The sequence below is a fragment of the Macrobrachium nipponense genome, chromosome 5 (assembly GCF_015104395.2).
Source record: "Macrobrachium nipponense isolate FS-2020 chromosome 5, ASM1510439v2, whole genome shotgun sequence".
NCBI classification, from domain to species: domain Eukaryota; kingdom Metazoa; phylum Arthropoda; class Malacostraca; order Decapoda; family Palaemonidae; genus Macrobrachium; species Macrobrachium nipponense.
In genome coordinates this window covers 58,721,787-58,737,903 of record NC_061107.1, presented here as the reverse complement: position 1 = coordinate 58,737,903, position 16,117 = coordinate 58,721,787, and the positions used below count along the sequence as shown (strand labels likewise).

Sequence of the window (16,117 nt, the reverse complement as noted above, 5' to 3'; positions counted from 1 at the left end):
AAACATCTCTTGAAAAGATGTTTCATATACAGCTTCATGAAGTTCAATATCACTTGCTGGTCCATGGGCTAGAGGAGAGGGGTGGTGTTAGGCGGAAGATAAAGAACCTTGACAAACAAATACTCCACTAGGATATCTTCCTCGAGGCCAGGAGGGTGAACAGGGGCATTGTCCAACAACAGCAGACATTTCAGAGGGAGGCGCTTCTCTTCCAAGAATTTCTTCACTGTCGGGCCAAAACACAGATTTACTCACTCCGTGAACAAAAGTCTTGTTACCCAGGCTTTCGCATTAGCCCTCTTCATCACTGGAAGCTTCTCCTTTAGCACTTTGTGGGCCTTGAAGGCTCAAGGAGTCTCCGAATGATATACAAGTAGGGGCTTCACCTTGCAATCCCCACTGGCGTTCGAACAAAGTGCGAGCGTAAGCCTGTCTTTCATAGGCTTATGCCCGGGTAGCTTCTTCTCTTCCTGCGTGATGTACGTCTGACGAGGCATTTTTTTCCAAAAAAGGCCAGTCTCATCACAGTTGAAGACTTGCTGAGAACTGAAGCATTCCTTGATTGTCATCTCGTCGAACGTCTTAATAAAGGCTTTGGCCGCTGTCGTGTCCAAGCTGGCCGCCTCCCCATGCCGCACCACCGAATGGATGCCAGTCCGTTTACAGAATTTTTCGAGCCACCCATGAGAAGCCTTGAAGTCTGGGGTTGGCGTTGATGTCCCTTCTTCTCCGTCGTCTTCTGCCTGGGCAATCAAATCGCCGAAAATAGCGCTGGCCTTGTGGCAGATTGCCGTCTCGGTTATTGTATTGCCAGCGATTTCTTTGTCTTTTATCCAGACAAGAAGCAGCCTCTTGCTAGACAAAATAGTCATGCCCTTGGAAGGTGTAGCTGCTTTGATGGCATCCTTCTGCTTAAGGATGGTGCCTATTGTCGATGGATTTCGGCTGTATTCCTTGACGATCACACTCAATGGCATGCCAGCTTCATACTTTTTAATTATCTCCATCTTTGTCTCCAAAGAAAACATCCTCTTCTTTCCTACTTCAACTTTCTTGGGACCCATGACTACGTATATACTGTACGTAATTAAGTTATGTAGTACGTATACGTATGAAGTAAAGTTCTCACACAACACGATAAAGTAGTACTACAGCGAAATCACTAACAAATTTACGTTAATAAACAAAATCGTATAGAACTAACGAATTCCGCGTGCTTACGATACCAACGATGCCGCGAAGTGGCTGAAAAAGCACGCTGCTACATAGAGCACGATGGGAGAGATGCTGACCAATATGAGAGCAGGATCTTATGGCGGTGACTAACATCAGGAACCAATGGGAGAGTGGGAGGATGGTGGCGAGTCTACTCAGTTGGCGGCGGACAAGTTTTAACATTGTTATCGGTGGTCCAGGCAAATCTTGGACTTTACAGCAATAACCTTTCGTATCTTGAACAATTTTCGTATGTAGAGCCACAAAAATCGTTGTATTTGCTTGCGTATCTTGAGTTTTTTGTAAGTTGAGCCTTTCGTATGTCGAGGTACCACTGTATTATATTGAGAAATAATTGTGTACAAAACAAGGAAGTCTTAGAAGTTACTATGTATAGATAAATATTATTCTGGCCTTCAAATAATTTTTTGTTTCAGAGGAACATTTTATCAAATTATTGATAAGCAACTATACAGGCAGAGTGACTGTATGTTCCCTAGTCGATGTAGTGGCGTTGAATATTTCATTTTGAAGGTAAGTATAAAGTATTAATAATAATGTGGTTTCCTTTGCTAATGATATCACGAACAGTTTTGTAAATTAAATTTTTCTCATTTGTATAAGCATGTTTCTGTCATATTTATTTAATTTTTGATAAAAGACTTAAAACTAGCTCCATTATGTAAACTAAATTTGACAATTAATTATTGTTATTGCAGATAATTGACTCACTACCTGACATGGAAATGGTAATCAACACTAGGGATTGGCCTCAAGTCAATTCTCATTTTATTGAGAAAAAACCAATCTTCTCCTTTAGTAAGGTAATTTTAAAAAAAGGATTACTTGTATCGGATAGTAAAATGAATGTATATATAAAAAAATTTTTATGTGCATGGTTTGTGTCCATCCAACAAACATCTCTCTTACTTTACTTGCTACTTGAAATCTGGTAGCCAATTTCAGCTAAATTAAGTGTTAATTATTTTCAGACTGTATCCTCTTGTACCCAGGTGAGTCCTGTTTCATTTGCCAGGGAAAGAGTGTGGGAAGGGGACCAGGAAAGAGAGGAAAGGAGTGCAAAGAGAGAGGAGGAGGAGGAGGGGAACAAGGAAAGGGAGAGATGAGGAGTGGAAGGGGCCAAGGAAAGAGTAGGAGAGGGGAAAGGAAAGAGGGAGAATGGAGGGCATAAGAAAATAGAAGGAAGGGAGGGGCCAAGGAAAGAGTAGTGGAGGGTGCAAGGAGGAGGAGGAGGGGAAAAGTGCAAGGAGGGAGGAGGGGACCAAAGAAAGAAGTAGGGAAGATAAAAGTAAAAGGAAAGAGTAAGAGAGGAGGGAGTCAAAGAAAGAGAAGGGGAGGAGTGCAAAGGGAGAGGATGAGGGGAGGAGACCAAGGGAAAGGAAAAGAAAGAGCAGGAGAGGAGGGGAGGGGAGCAAAGAGAGAAGGAGGGTAGTAATTGGGTGGGAAGTCTTTGGTTTTTGAAGCGTCATTTATGAGTAAGATAATTATCATTACACAGCAACCTGTTCATGTACTAAACACATTGAAACACTCAGGAATACCAAGATGAGCTATACATTATACAGTTGTATTTTTAAAAAATATACAAGTCAGTATGTACAGTATATACTTTTAGTTTGTTTTAGGGAAATAGTTTTGGTTAAGAGAATTGATGATATGTAGTATATATACATCTTTACCATTTTATGCAAATAGGTATGTACGTATAAAGATATGTAAATAGGTTATCTGAAGTGTGTACGTGTAGGCTGGTTTAGGAGCAAAGAGTGAGTTTAGATATCAGTAGAGACATGTGGAGTAATACATATTCCCAATCTAGGTAGTACATAAAAGACTATGCCGTATCAACTTGAAACAGCTAGCAAGCCTATGTTTTACCTTTGTTCAGCCTAAGCAAGCTGCCATACTGAGAACACAAATAGATGTTTTGCTGACTTTTCTTTACATTGTTTTTCCAGGGACCTCCTGCCTATCCAAGATGCCTGGTAGCCAGCTTCAGTTGGTTCCCATCAACCTTTAGCTCCTTAATGTTTACACTTGATATTTATCTAATGGTACCCTTTGAGATAAGCTTTAAAGAAATAGCTTTCCAGAACATCTCCATACTCAATGAGAAGTTGGTTTTTGGAGCCTCCCAAGAGAAAGGATTTTTCAAAACCACTTTTTAGAGAATTTATAACCTCAATAAGTGGGTGCTAGATTTTTATCATTTAAGCCCATTGACCGTTATTAGTATCACAGGGGGTGGGGGGATCTGTCCACTTTTCATTACACTTTCTAATTGTAGATTTTGTCATTCACAAGATGAGAAAAACTGTAGTCTCTGATAAGGACTAGGAATTTTGAATGCTGTGACCAGCAGATTGGGTCACTTTAGATCAGTGCATTGAAGCAAATTTAGTTTTGTTCATGAAACTTACCTGTCAGATATATATATAGCTGTATTTTTCCGAATCCGACAGAAATTTAAACACTTACGACACATGCAGTGGGAGTCAGGTGGTTAGTACCCATTCCCGCCGCTGGGAGGCGGGTATCAGGAACCATTCCCATTTTCTATTCATAATTTTTCTGTCGCCGGTGCTGGAAACACCTGTTTGCAGCACCTCCGTCCAGATTTTGGAAACTTACTAGCTACTTGAGTATCCCTTTTGGTTTTTTCTTTGGTATCTGAATTGGATCGGTGGCTTGGCACACGTTGACTTTGGATTGATTTGAATTTGGTATTGATTTTTCTTTGATCAAGATGTCAGGGTCTAGTTCTGCTAGCGCTAGATTTTGTTCTATGTCCGAATGTAGAGGTAGGCTACTGAAAGCTTCAGTAGACCCACATTCTGTTTGTAAGGTTTGCAGGGGGAATGAATGTACCTTTGAAAGTCGTTGTAAGGAGTGTGAAAGATTAACAGAGTCTGAGTGGAAGGCGTATGAAACCTATCTTAAGAAACTTGAGCGAGATAGGTTAAGGAGGTCTTCCTCCAGGAGTGTTTCAGGTAGGCAAGATTTTAATGATTCTCCTGCTAACCCTCCTTCTGTAGATTATGCTCCTACCCCTGTAGTGTTGCCTCCGGCCCCTGAAGCAGTGTCGGTAGAAGGTAATACTTTATCGCTAATTCTTGAATCGATTCGTAACTTAGAATCAAAAGTGTTAGCTCTGGAGAGCAAAAGTGAAGAGAAGTGCAGTGAAAGTGCCCCTTGTGTAGTGGAGGGTGCGTCAGATCGGCCTCATTCGCCTCTAGAACCTAGACCTCTGCTTGACTCCCAGTTACGGGGAGAGAGCATGTCGAAAGTCGAAGGAGGGTTACGAGGAACCCCCACCGATCTGGCGTGCCTTCGGCAGTTTTCTGACGAACCTACCCAGACTGCCAAGGAGCGTGCGCGTGCACGTCTTCTCAGGAGTGCTTTTCTTCTTCTGAAGCTTCCTCCCCGCGCAAGGGGTGGAGCTCTCATACCGCATCACGTCCGCTGAAAAGGACGGCTCGCGTTCGGGACGCTTCACATCCAAGTTGTTCTCCGGAACTTTGCTCGTCGCCTGATAGTGCGTTTGCTGCTTTTCCTCCGCAGAAGAAGCGTAAGGATTATTCAGAGGCGGAGTCTTTCTTAGATGTTTCTTTCGAGCGCCGCAGTCGCTCTAAGGTGCGTGAAGTGGCGGTTCCTGGGAGTAGGAAGAAGGCGTGCCCTCGCCACTCGCCTGCTCACAGGATCAGCCCCTCCCCAGAAAAGGAGGCTTCACCTACAAGCAAGATTCTCCAGTCTCTTCAGCAGCAACTTCGAGATGTTTTTTCTTCGAGAGAGACTGTTCCACGTCGCCGTAAGAAGGATGACAATCTTCCTGTGAAGAGGTCGAGGCGTTCTCTCTCCCTCTCCTCGCTCGTCTCTCTCTCCGTTGAGTCTCCCTCTAGAGTTTGTTCTGCTCCCCAGCAACTTTCTAGAGGAGGCGAGAAATTCGTTTCTCGCTCTCGTGAAGCGGTGTTTCCGCTGCTACGAAAACTTGTTGATAAGAAGCGCGTTTCTTTAGATGCCGAGCGCGCTTCTGTGAAAGTCAAGCGCGCTTTAGTGGACGCCGAGCGTGCTTCGGTGCAAGTTAAGCGAGCGCCAGTGGACGCTCGGCGCGCGCCAGTGGACGCTCAGCGCGCGCCAGTGGACGCCAGGTGTACACCTGTTGCTGTCGAGCGCGCTTCAGTCGGCGCCAGTAGATTGGCTTCGGACGCCAAGCGCGCGCCTACGGACGTCAGTTTACCACCTCCGCAAGCGCAAGCGGAAGCGGGAACTCTTCCTGTTCGCCGCTCTTTCTCTTTTGAGAAAGCTCGTGACTCTTCCTTACTTCCTCCGACTTCTCCAGTGTCTGAAGAGGAAATTAGTGACGCTTTCGTCGAAGTGGACGAAGAACAGCAGTTGGCTCCAGTTTCGACGGACTACAAGGTTTTGACTCGTTTGCTACAGTCAGTCTTTGCAGACACTTTCCAACCTGAAGCTCCACGTACTCCTCCCTCTCAGTTTTCGTCATCCAAAGCTACTAAGATCTCGGGCTTTGTGAAAATGAAGAAGTCGCTTTCTACGAAGCAAGCTTTTCGCAAGGTCCATGATTGGATGGAAAAGAGGAAAGCTTCAGGCAAGACTTCTTTCGCTTTACCACCTTCAAGACTTTGTGGCAAAGCTGGTATGTGGTATGAGACGAGAAAACGTCGGAGTTAAGCTTCCAGCCTCGGCTCAAGGAGACTTTGGTAGTATTGTGGATGCCGCCAGAAGATCTTTTCTGTCTTCCTCTAAGTCTCTTGGACCGCATAGTGAGTTAGACTTTCACCTTAAAGGCCTCTTCAGGACACTAGAGGTCTTTAATTTTCTGACTGGTGCTAGGAGTTTTGGATGCCAGGTCCAGGAGTTCTGATTCCATCAGTCTGGGAGCTGTCAGTGTATTGTCTTGCATGGACAAGGCTGTCAGGGATGGTTCTGAGGAATTGGCTGCTCATTTCAGCATGGGACTGCTTAAGAAGAGAGCATTTTTTTGCAATTTTACTGCAAAGTCGGTCTCGCCAGCGCAAAAAGCGGATCTTCTTTTCGCTCCTTTCTCAGAACATCTCTCCCCCCAGTCTATGGTAAAGGACATAGCTGCCAGTCTCCAGGAGAAAGCAACCCAAGACCTTCTGGCACAGATCCTTCTAGGAAGCCTACAACTACTTCATCTTCTGGGTCCTCTGCTTTGAAGAAATCGAAGCCCTTTCTATCTGCTTCTTCCTCGAAGCCAGCCCCTCGAGGAAGAGGCTCTTTCAGAGGCAAGACTCCCGCTCCTTCCAAGAGCAAGAAGTGAGAGGAAGTCCTTCAGCCACCGGTAGGAGCCAGACTTCTACATTTCGCGAGAGCCTGGGAAGAGAGAGGTGCCGACGCTTGTCTCTGGACATCGTCAAGAAGGGGTACAGAATTCCTTTCCTGAAGTTACCCCCGCTGTCTTCGACACCAAAGGATTTGTCTCCTTCGTATCAGGGAGAAAAGCAGAAAGTGCTTCACGATCTACTAGATCAAATGATCGAGAAGCAGGCGGTGGAACAGGTCTTCGACCGGAGTTCTCCGGGTTTTACAACCGTCTGTTCCTAGTGCCGAAGCAGTCAGGGGGTGGCGCCCCGTTCTGGATGTCAGCAGTCTAAATCGCTTCGTTACCAAGCAGAAGTTCAAGATGGAGAAACCTCAATCCGTGCTTGCAGCCTTAAGACCGGGGGATTGGATGGTCTCTTTAGACCTTCAGGACGCATACTTTCACGTCCCCATCCATCCCCGATCAAGAAAATACCTGCGGTTTGTCCTGAAAGGGAAGGTTTTCCAATTCAGGGCACTCTGCTTCGGTCTCAGCACGGCGCCGATGGGTGTTCACCGTTCTTATGAAGACGTTGCGAGGTGGCTCCATCTTGCGGAAAATAAGGATCTCTCTCTACCTAGACGACTGGCTTATTCGAGCCTCATCGCAAGACTGGTGTCTGAAGGACCTTCACACGACTCTGTCGTTAGCGAGGTCCCTGGGACTTCTGGTGAATCTCGAAAAGTCGCATCTGACTCCTTCTCAATCCTTAGTCTATCTGGGGATTCAGATGGACTCAGTGGCTTTTCGGGCTTTTCCGTCCCAGGGGCGACAACTTCAATGCCTAGACAAAGTGTCAGCCTTTCTAGGGAAGGAAACATGCTCGGTGAGGGAATGGATGAGTCTGCTGGGGACCATTTCCTCACTAGAGAAGTTTGTTTCTCTGGGAAGGTTGCACCTCCGACCACTTCAGTTCTTCCTCTCAAGCAATTGGTCACGCAAACAGGATCCAGAAGAGGTCTTGTTTTTGACGGAAGAAGTGAAAAGCACCTCAAATGGTGGTTGGATCCAAAGAAGCTTGCGGAAGGACTTTCGCTCAAGCTTCGGAACCCCGACCTAGTGTTGTTCTCCGACGCGTCCTCCACTGGGTTGGGGAGCAACACTGGGAGGGAGAGAAGTGTCAGGCACCTGGAGATGGGGAACAGGTGTCCTGGCACATCAATCTAAAAGAACTTTCAGCGGTTCTTTACCTTGCTCTAAGGTTCTTCCAAGAGGAAGTCTCCCAACAACGTGGTTCAGATAAACTCGGACAACACCACAGCCTTTGGCATACCTCAGGAAACAGGGGGGAACTCACTCTCTTCTCTGTTCGCCATCGCGAAGAATATCCTGATTTGGGCGAAGTCGCAAAACGTCACGATTCTGACAAGATTTGTGTCAGGCGTGGAAAACGTGCGAGCGGACCTTCTCAGTCGGCAAGGACAGCTTCTGCCGACGGAATGGACCCTTCATCAGGAAGTATGCCAGGCGCTATGGAAGCTGTGGGGACGTCCTCATGTGGACGTTTTCACAACTTCCCGAACGAAGAGACTTCCGCTGTATTGCTCCCCAGTTCTGGACCCGGGAGCATGCAGTAGAGCGCCCTACTGTGGAATTGGTCGGGACTAGACATTTACGCTTTTCCTTCCCCCATTCAAAATCCTCGGGGAAGTGATGAGGAAGTTCGCTGCATCAGAAGGGAGCGAGGATGACCCCTCATCGCCCCCTTCTGGCCAGCGGTTCGACTGGTTCACGGAGGTGATGTCCTTCCTGGTAGACTTTCCAAGGACTCTGCCCCTAAGGAAAGATCTACTCAGACAGCCCCACTTCGAGAGGTACCACAAAAACCTCCCCGCTCTGAGTCTGACTGCGTTCAGACTATCAAGAAGTTGGCCAGAGCGAGGGGTTTTTCAAGACCGTGGCAACGGGCGATTGCCACCGCAAGGAGGCCCTGGCCTCAATCGCAGTTTACCAATCAAAGTGGGCTGTCTTAGAAGGTTTGGTGCAGAAAGAAGGGCATTTCCTCCACCTCAACCTCTGTGAGCCAGATAGCAGATTTCCTTCTTCACCTTAGGAAAGAAGCGAAACTAGAAAACCGTTCCCCCACGATTAAAGGCTACAGAACGTGCTTTCTGTGGTCTTCAGGTCATAGAGGACTCGACTTAGCGAATGATAGAGACATTCATGATCTCATTAGATCATTTGAGACTGTGAAAGTTCTCCAACCGAAAGTACATCGTGGAACTTAGACGTGGTACTTAAGTTTCTCATGTCGAGTCAATTTGAACCGCTCCATTTAGCCTCCGCTTAGGAATCTTACTAAAGAAGGACCATTTTCCTAACCGCCTCTGGCGACCGGCGAAGAGGGTTAGCAAAATTCAAAGTCAATAAGCAAGCACATTAGGGTTCAAGGATCCATAGTGCAGTTTGTTTCCTTAAGTCCTAACGTTCTTAGCAAAGAACGAGGAAACCCTTCCAAAGCCTATTGGCCGAGGACATTCGAGATCAAAGGGTTTTCGGAGCTAGTGGGACCTGAAGCTGAGAGAGTCCTGTGTCCTGTCAGGGCTCTCAAGTTTTATTTGCAGAGAACCAGAGCATGCAGAGGCTCTTCGGAGAACTTGTGGTGCTCTGTGAAAAAAACCAGATCTTCCGATGTCGAAGAACGCACTGGCGTTCTTCTTAAGAAGTACGGTTAAGGAAGCCCATGAAAAGTGTAGTGAAAGTGACATGGAGCTCTGAAAGTGAAAGCCCACGAGTTGAGGGCTATTGCTACTTCGGTGGCTTTTCACAAAAATATGGCAATCAAAGATATTTTGGGCGCCACTTATTGGCGAAGCAATTCGGTGTTCGCTTCACTACCTGCGGGAGGTGAAAGCAACATACGAAAAATTGTTACTCGACTCTGGACCATACGTCGCTGCAGGACACTGTTTTATTTTGGGGGCAGGAGGTAGCGCTCATCCTATCCTTTAATGGTTAGGGGAGTTTTGTTATGGTTGTGGGGTTGACCGCCTGCGGCGGATCTCCCTTCCATTAGCTTAGTCTAAGTGGGATACTTTTGGTAGGCTACGCCAGGTGGTTTGGTTTTACTTCGTTGCCGCCCTCATTTGTATGTCAATGGTCTAGTCACGTCGTGGTCTCGCCCCTGTTGACAGATCATCTGGAGTGCATCAGCTTTATAGGTCTCTACCTTGCTGGCAACTCTAGTAGCACAAGCAGACTTACGCGGCAGTAACCACGAAGTCAGCTATGCTAACAGGTAAGGAACCAAGATATCAATTATCTGCATATATATGTTTCCTAAAATCTTCTATTCTGTCTACTCCCACCACCAAAGGTGGGATTCAGCTATATATATATCTGACAGGTAAGTTTCATGAACAAAATGATATTGTAATGATACAATTAAGTTTGTTCATACTTACCTGGCAGATATATATAATCAAGTACCCACCCACCTCCCCTCAGGAGACAGTGGAAATAAAATTATGAATAGAAAATGGGAATGGTTCCTGATACCCGCCTCCCAGCGGCGGGAATGGGTACTAACCACCTGACTCCCACTGCGTGTGTCGTAAGTGTTTAAATTTCTGTCGGATTCGGAAAAATACAGCTATATATATATCTGCCAGGTAAGTATGAACAAACTTAATTGTATCATTACAATATCATTTTTATTTGTGATAAATGTTTTTAGTTATTTAAAGTTTGATAATTCAAGGCAATTAAAATCATTACCCCCAAAGCTACATATCATGACGAAGGATAAGGAGTGTTTTCTTCATTGTTTCTCTTTGAAATAGCAAGCTTTTTGGTAAGGATTTATAGACCTGAAATTTAATATGTAACACTGTATGTTCTTGTTTGTTTATGGAGATTTTATGAAATTTCTTAATTTTTAGCTTAACTCTTTCATATCCGCTTAGTTTTGAGCACTGTGTCCCCAGATATCCGAGGTGTCTGGGAGCGCTCGACAGTGCGAAAAAATTATTATTTTGAAAATTCAGCAAAAATATAAATTTTATGCCAACAACATTCATTTTGCTGTCCTTTTTTTCTAAATATTAGTATTTTATGGTGGAATAGTCAGAATAAGAGTCCCAGCCCTGTAAATACGAAAAAATGTGAGTTATTTAACAAAAAAACAAAAAAATCTTTACTTTTTTTTTTATATTTTCGTTCCTAACCCAAAAACTATGAAAGTCAGGCAAATGAATTATTATTCATGAGAAAGCCAATAAAATTCCCTAATTATCGACACATTAAAATCCCCCCCCCAATGGAAACGAATAAGTCCAGCCTGTGAAAAAATTGATAGAAAAGAGGATAAGAAACATAGCGCTCTCCCTGGCGCATAGTGAGAATTATCACTAGAAATTTTTTTTTTTTTTTTTGAAGAGCCCTATCTCGGTTATTTTTCATTGAAATTTACTTTGTAAATATACGAAAATGTTTGTTTATGGAGATTTTCTGAAATTTCTTAATTTTTAGCTTAAGTATTTTTAAAGAAATGGATCTGGTTAAATAACTTAATAATAGAAAATATCAGCCATTTGTAAATGGTTTTGTATTAAATTATTTAGCATTGTTGTTTTGAAAATCTTTTTGTTTTCATGCTGATTGCAGACTTCTGAATATGTGGATATCACCTATCCAGCTTGGACATTTTGGGAAGGTGGTCCTGCAATAACTTTGTACCCAAAGGGACTAGGAAGATGGGACATTTTACGTAAGGAGCTTTTGGGTGCATCAAAGAAGAGGCCTTGGGAAAAAAAGAAGCCTCTAGCATTTTTCAGGTAAAATCTATCGAATGGTGTTTGACTTGTGCAGGATTGTATCAGATTTATGATTTATTTAAATTCTGCTTATTTATAAATATGTTACGTTTTTTCATTAACTTTAGAATGAAGTTTGAAATAAGCCAGAGAGTAAAGTTTAAAATAGGCCAGCTATGTAGTAAATTGCATTTTTAATATGTAGTGCATAATTTTTTTGTTTACATTCCCGAGTTAATGCAAGAGTTATAGATGATAGTGCATAATTTTTTTATGTTTACATTCCCGAGTTAATGCAGGAGTTATAGATGATACTGTTTTCACTGCATTTTTAAATCTTGCAGTGTTATAGAAAATTACTTAGGATGCTTGAAAGGTAAAAAGAAGGAATAAAATCTAGATTCATGCAGCGTTATTGTATACTAAGTCTTCAAAGTTTGTGGATGGGCTTTTTGCCATGGCAATGTCATCATCCTAGTATGTAGGCGCCCCTCTTTGGTGATTTTGAATGTTGGACTTGCAAACAAATTGAAATTTTACACATAAGCTCTCAGAACAGTTGTTTGTATTTGGAGGACTACTTAGATCTTCATGGAATTTTACTACAGAATTATGGTACTGTTTGGTTTTAGGTCCAGTTAGTAATTCAGATCCTAATAAATTTATCAGTTAGACTTTAGTTAAAAGACTAATTTATCATGTATAATTAAGTGTAATTAGTGTGCATTAATTTCATGTCTTGTTTGAATGAAGATGGTTATTTGATAGATAGTTTCTGTTGGCCCAAGTTTGTAACCCAAAAGTGCCCTGCAAAAGTATGCAAGGGCTGGTCCTAGTGCCCATGAAAACTGTAACAAGCTTTTTTCAGCACCCCAGGAGCTCAGGTAAGGGCTCTTTATCCTCAGCTTCAGGTATATCTTTACTTTTTCTGTCTTAGCTTCATCTGACTTTTTGAGATTTACTAATTCAGATCAAGCAGCCTCTCAACGCCTCCAGAATGAGGAGATTAAAAACTACCTCTTATTTTATTGCATAAGCAAATGGACTTTTGTTTGCTTCAAGTTTTCGAGTTCCTGCTCAATGATTTGTGTCCCTCCTTTCCAAGAGAAAGGATTGCTCCCCACTTTTGTTTGTTGTAGTAGATTGCTTTCTTTGGGAAGTCTGTCATTCAAATATGAATTCCGAGATAAAGGTTGAACTTGGCTTGTTCATTCATCAATCAGATTTAAATGGATTTCTTTTCTAACTATCACTTCTCTGCAAGGAAGGGCAGTTTGAGAGATTGTTCCATTAACACCAGACATTAGTAGGTAACCAGCCTAAATGTCAGGATTCATAAATTAGAGCTATATGGACATCTCTGGCGCTTTAAAGAAATAGGAAATATTCTTCTTTCATGATTTATGCTTCAAGGAGGTGCAGAAGTGTGCTGGCTTAAAGTCCTTGGAACTCAAATGTTTGAATAGCAGGACGTTTCTTCCCATCAATGTAGCTACTCAGGCAGTTGTAGTGGTAGATTTTCAGTGTGAAAACAGTTACAACTTTTTATGCAAAATTGATTTTTTTTTTATACAGAGGCAATTTACCCTCCTCCCAATCCTGCTGAGTTTGCAGAGTAGTTGAACAATGTTAGATAATATGACTATTTTCTGGTGATAGAAGGGTTTGGGAGCCTGGATATGCAGATGACTGGCTGGATTCTTCCTTTTTTTTTAGTGTGTCTGGATTGGGAGCTAATGTACCTGATAGCAATTGTAATTATGAGTTTGTACCATAATAAATCGGTTTCATTTTTCAAAAATTGTACTTTGTAAAAGACGAACTAAATTCATTTGGTCAGCTGTATAAGAGCTAAATGTTTTAATCATTAATCACATTAGTTATTTAATAATAATAATAATAATAATAATAATAATAATAATAATAATAATAATCAAATTCTTTGAGCAGCAGAGTAATGTTAATGATCAATTTTCTTATTGCAGAGGTTCTCGAACAAATTCTGAACGAGATGTATTAGTATACCTTTCTCGAGAAGATCCAGCACTAGTTGATGCTCAGTATACCAAAAATCAAGCGTGGAAGTCAGATGCTGTAAGTAGGCAATTTTTATATTGGTTTATAGCTTATCATTTTCTGTAAGAGATTCTTGGGACACTTTTCCCAATAATTTTTTAAATTAAAAAGTTTTTCTTATGAAGCCATCAATCATAGACTTACTTCTGTGCAAACAACTAAAGGGCAAGGCCCTACTTCATATGCCCAGACTACCCTTCAGAATGAGGAGTGGAATGGAGGACATTGGGTTGCTGAAAGGAGCATACATATCTGAATATATGAAGTGGAAGGAGGAATGAAAGCATGGAAAGTGCTGAATGAATGAAGTGGAGGAAGTTCTGGAAATTAGAGTGCTTACAAGTTAGAAGTAAACACCTCATTGCTTTGTGCTTTTTGGTTAATGTGAAAGGATGAATGTGAATTGACTGTTCTGTCTTTTTATTGCACTGGACACTCATTTTACTAGGGGAAAAAAGGTGTGAGATATACTATCTTGGATTCTAGAACATTGTTAGACCTGTGAAGGAGCGTGTGAAAGATTTTTCATCTTAGTATGTATTACCTCCATGATCTAGTTTCTTGACAAGGGTATTATTCAATTAAGGAAAATACCTTCATGATCATATCCATTATTGTTTTTGTTAATGATTTTGTTTATGCAAAATTACACAGACAAAGATTGTGTTTGGATTTGAAGACAAATTTTAAAAAGTTGGAGATTTTGGAAGAGATACATATAGTATAGCTTTTGGATATAAAGCACCTTGTAGGAGACAGATAGCCCAGCCTTTTGCAGAGATTTGCAGTCTCTGAATGGTGTTAGAATATATTTTACACAGAAATCTGCTCATGAATCTATTGCTATTACAGAGTAATACTACCATGTTGTATAAGGACAAGGTGAAATGAGCTACCGTATGGTGAATACAAATGTGAGGAGCCTCTGAAATTGCATTTGAAACTTGTTCTCAGCTGTCAACTTTGAACTATAAGTGATGGGTCTGACAAATAAAAGACCAGAGGTATTATAATGTGAACACACCTGAGCATCATCCCTGTTTATAATCAGTTATATATTATTGAGTATAAGACAGTTGTGATGAAACTAGATATTAATAAACATTACCTTAATATAATTTATCTTGCCCTAAATCCCCAAAAACCGCACCAAAATTTACCACATTGGCAACCCTGTTACCTCCTATTCTGTCCGCCAGTTGGCAACACTGCCGTTGACAGTAACAAAACCTTCCCTTGAAAATCAGTTGTTAATGAGCGCCCGTGTTTTTTTACATCACGGCCGCTCTTTATAAATTTCCTAAACCTTTTTTTGCCTCTAAAGCTCTCATTAATTGTTAATGTGACTTTATGTTAGTTACCACTCACGTATTACATTCACGAAATAGTGAATTAACTTTTATTTATATTGTGGTATTTATATTATTATTATGAATTGTTGCGCGACCCGGAATTACGTGACCTGTCCAACAGTCCAATGGATTGCCAAGATAATTCTATGCTTCCTTCTGCCAGCAACATCAGGAATTGCCCGGCTTGTGGGACAAGGATAAGTAGCAGTGAGTATGAACCCCATGACAATTGTAGCTTTTGTCGTGGACAGGTTTGTGACTTGACTTCTCGTTGTGACTTATGTAAGCCTTGGTCTGACGAAGACTTGATGACTTAGCCTATATGAAACATCAAAGAATCTTGCAGCGTAACAGATTTATTAAGGAGAAAAAGAAATCGGTAGCTAGACCTGTATCTAATGATTTCTTTGATTTGTGCGCTCATGGTTCTAGCTCTTCGGTTTCGGTATCGTGTGATTCCGATTCCAAATAATTGATGCTTTGCCACCTGTACAACCGGTAAATAGTGAAGTCGTTTCTGATGTTGATTCAAAGGTTTTGGCGATGGAAACTAGTTGGAAACAAAATTTTGGAAAATTACAGCTTAGTTTAGATAGAGACATTTCAGCCAAGTTTAACAAGCTTCAGAGAATTTGGAAGAAGCTTTTACTAGAATGTCTAACACTGTTTTAGATTCATTTTCAGCTCCTCGTCAGGTACCTGTCGACAGCACCATGGGTAAAGATGCGACAGATACCCCGGCATGTGAACCCCGTCGTGGCGAAGGCCTAGGGGGGATCCGGACGGGCAGGTGCTTGACGATTCTTTACCCAATGTGTCCCCTGTTAGTCCCGTCACAGTGCCAAAGGGCGCTTATTTAGGAGAAGGGGGGAGGGGTATTAGTGTTAGACCTAAGATAGCTAGTCGTCAGGATGTTACTTCAGGGGAAGTTTCTCATTTAGGATCTGACGATGATGATGATGACGTGGATTCGTGTGATATTGATGTTTCTTTGAACGGCGGTCATGATGTAGAATTCAAGAAACTTTTTTATTTAATTTTGAGTTTTCTTCCTCAGGCGAGGCCTAAAGAACAGAAGCAGCCTCTGCCTCATTGTATTACAGAAGGGATTTTTCTTGACAGTCTTTCCCGGTCGTGGGAATTTTTACATTTTCCCTTTGCTCAGAGGTTCGCGAGAGTGAGGGTGGACATCGCCACTAAACTTTTGAAGGCGATCGGGGAGGGGAAGAGGAAGCTCTCTTCTCTTCTAAGACACCGAATATGTGGGTCCTCGGAGGTCTTTTAATGTAGTTATATCAAGGACTCCAGGTTTGTTCCTCCCGATGCTCCTCTTTTTGAGAAATTCTGCTCGT

The 16,117-nt window shown here is 42.4% G+C and overlaps 2 protein-coding genes across 2 annotated transcripts in view; both read left to right on the top strand.

Moving 5' to 3' along the window:
* The window catches only part of LOC135215359 (uncharacterized), a 519,194-nt gene that overhangs the window by 233,923 nt on the left and 269,154 nt on the right, over positions 1-16,117 (top strand). The window lies entirely within an intron of this gene.
* Positions 1-16,117, top strand: part of LOC135215353 (O-glucosyltransferase rumi homolog) — a 61,999-nt gene that overhangs the window by 24,766 nt on the left and 21,116 nt on the right. Inside the window, exons 3-6 of the mRNA XM_064249912.1 lie at positions 1,653-1,749; positions 1,935-2,039; positions 11,189-11,358; positions 13,323-13,431. Of these exons, the coding sequence (XP_064105982.1) occupies positions 1,653-1,749; positions 1,935-2,039; positions 11,189-11,358; positions 13,323-13,431 (481 nt within the window). The remainder of the gene's footprint in view (positions 1-1,652; positions 1,750-1,934; positions 2,040-11,188; positions 11,359-13,322; positions 13,432-16,117) is intronic.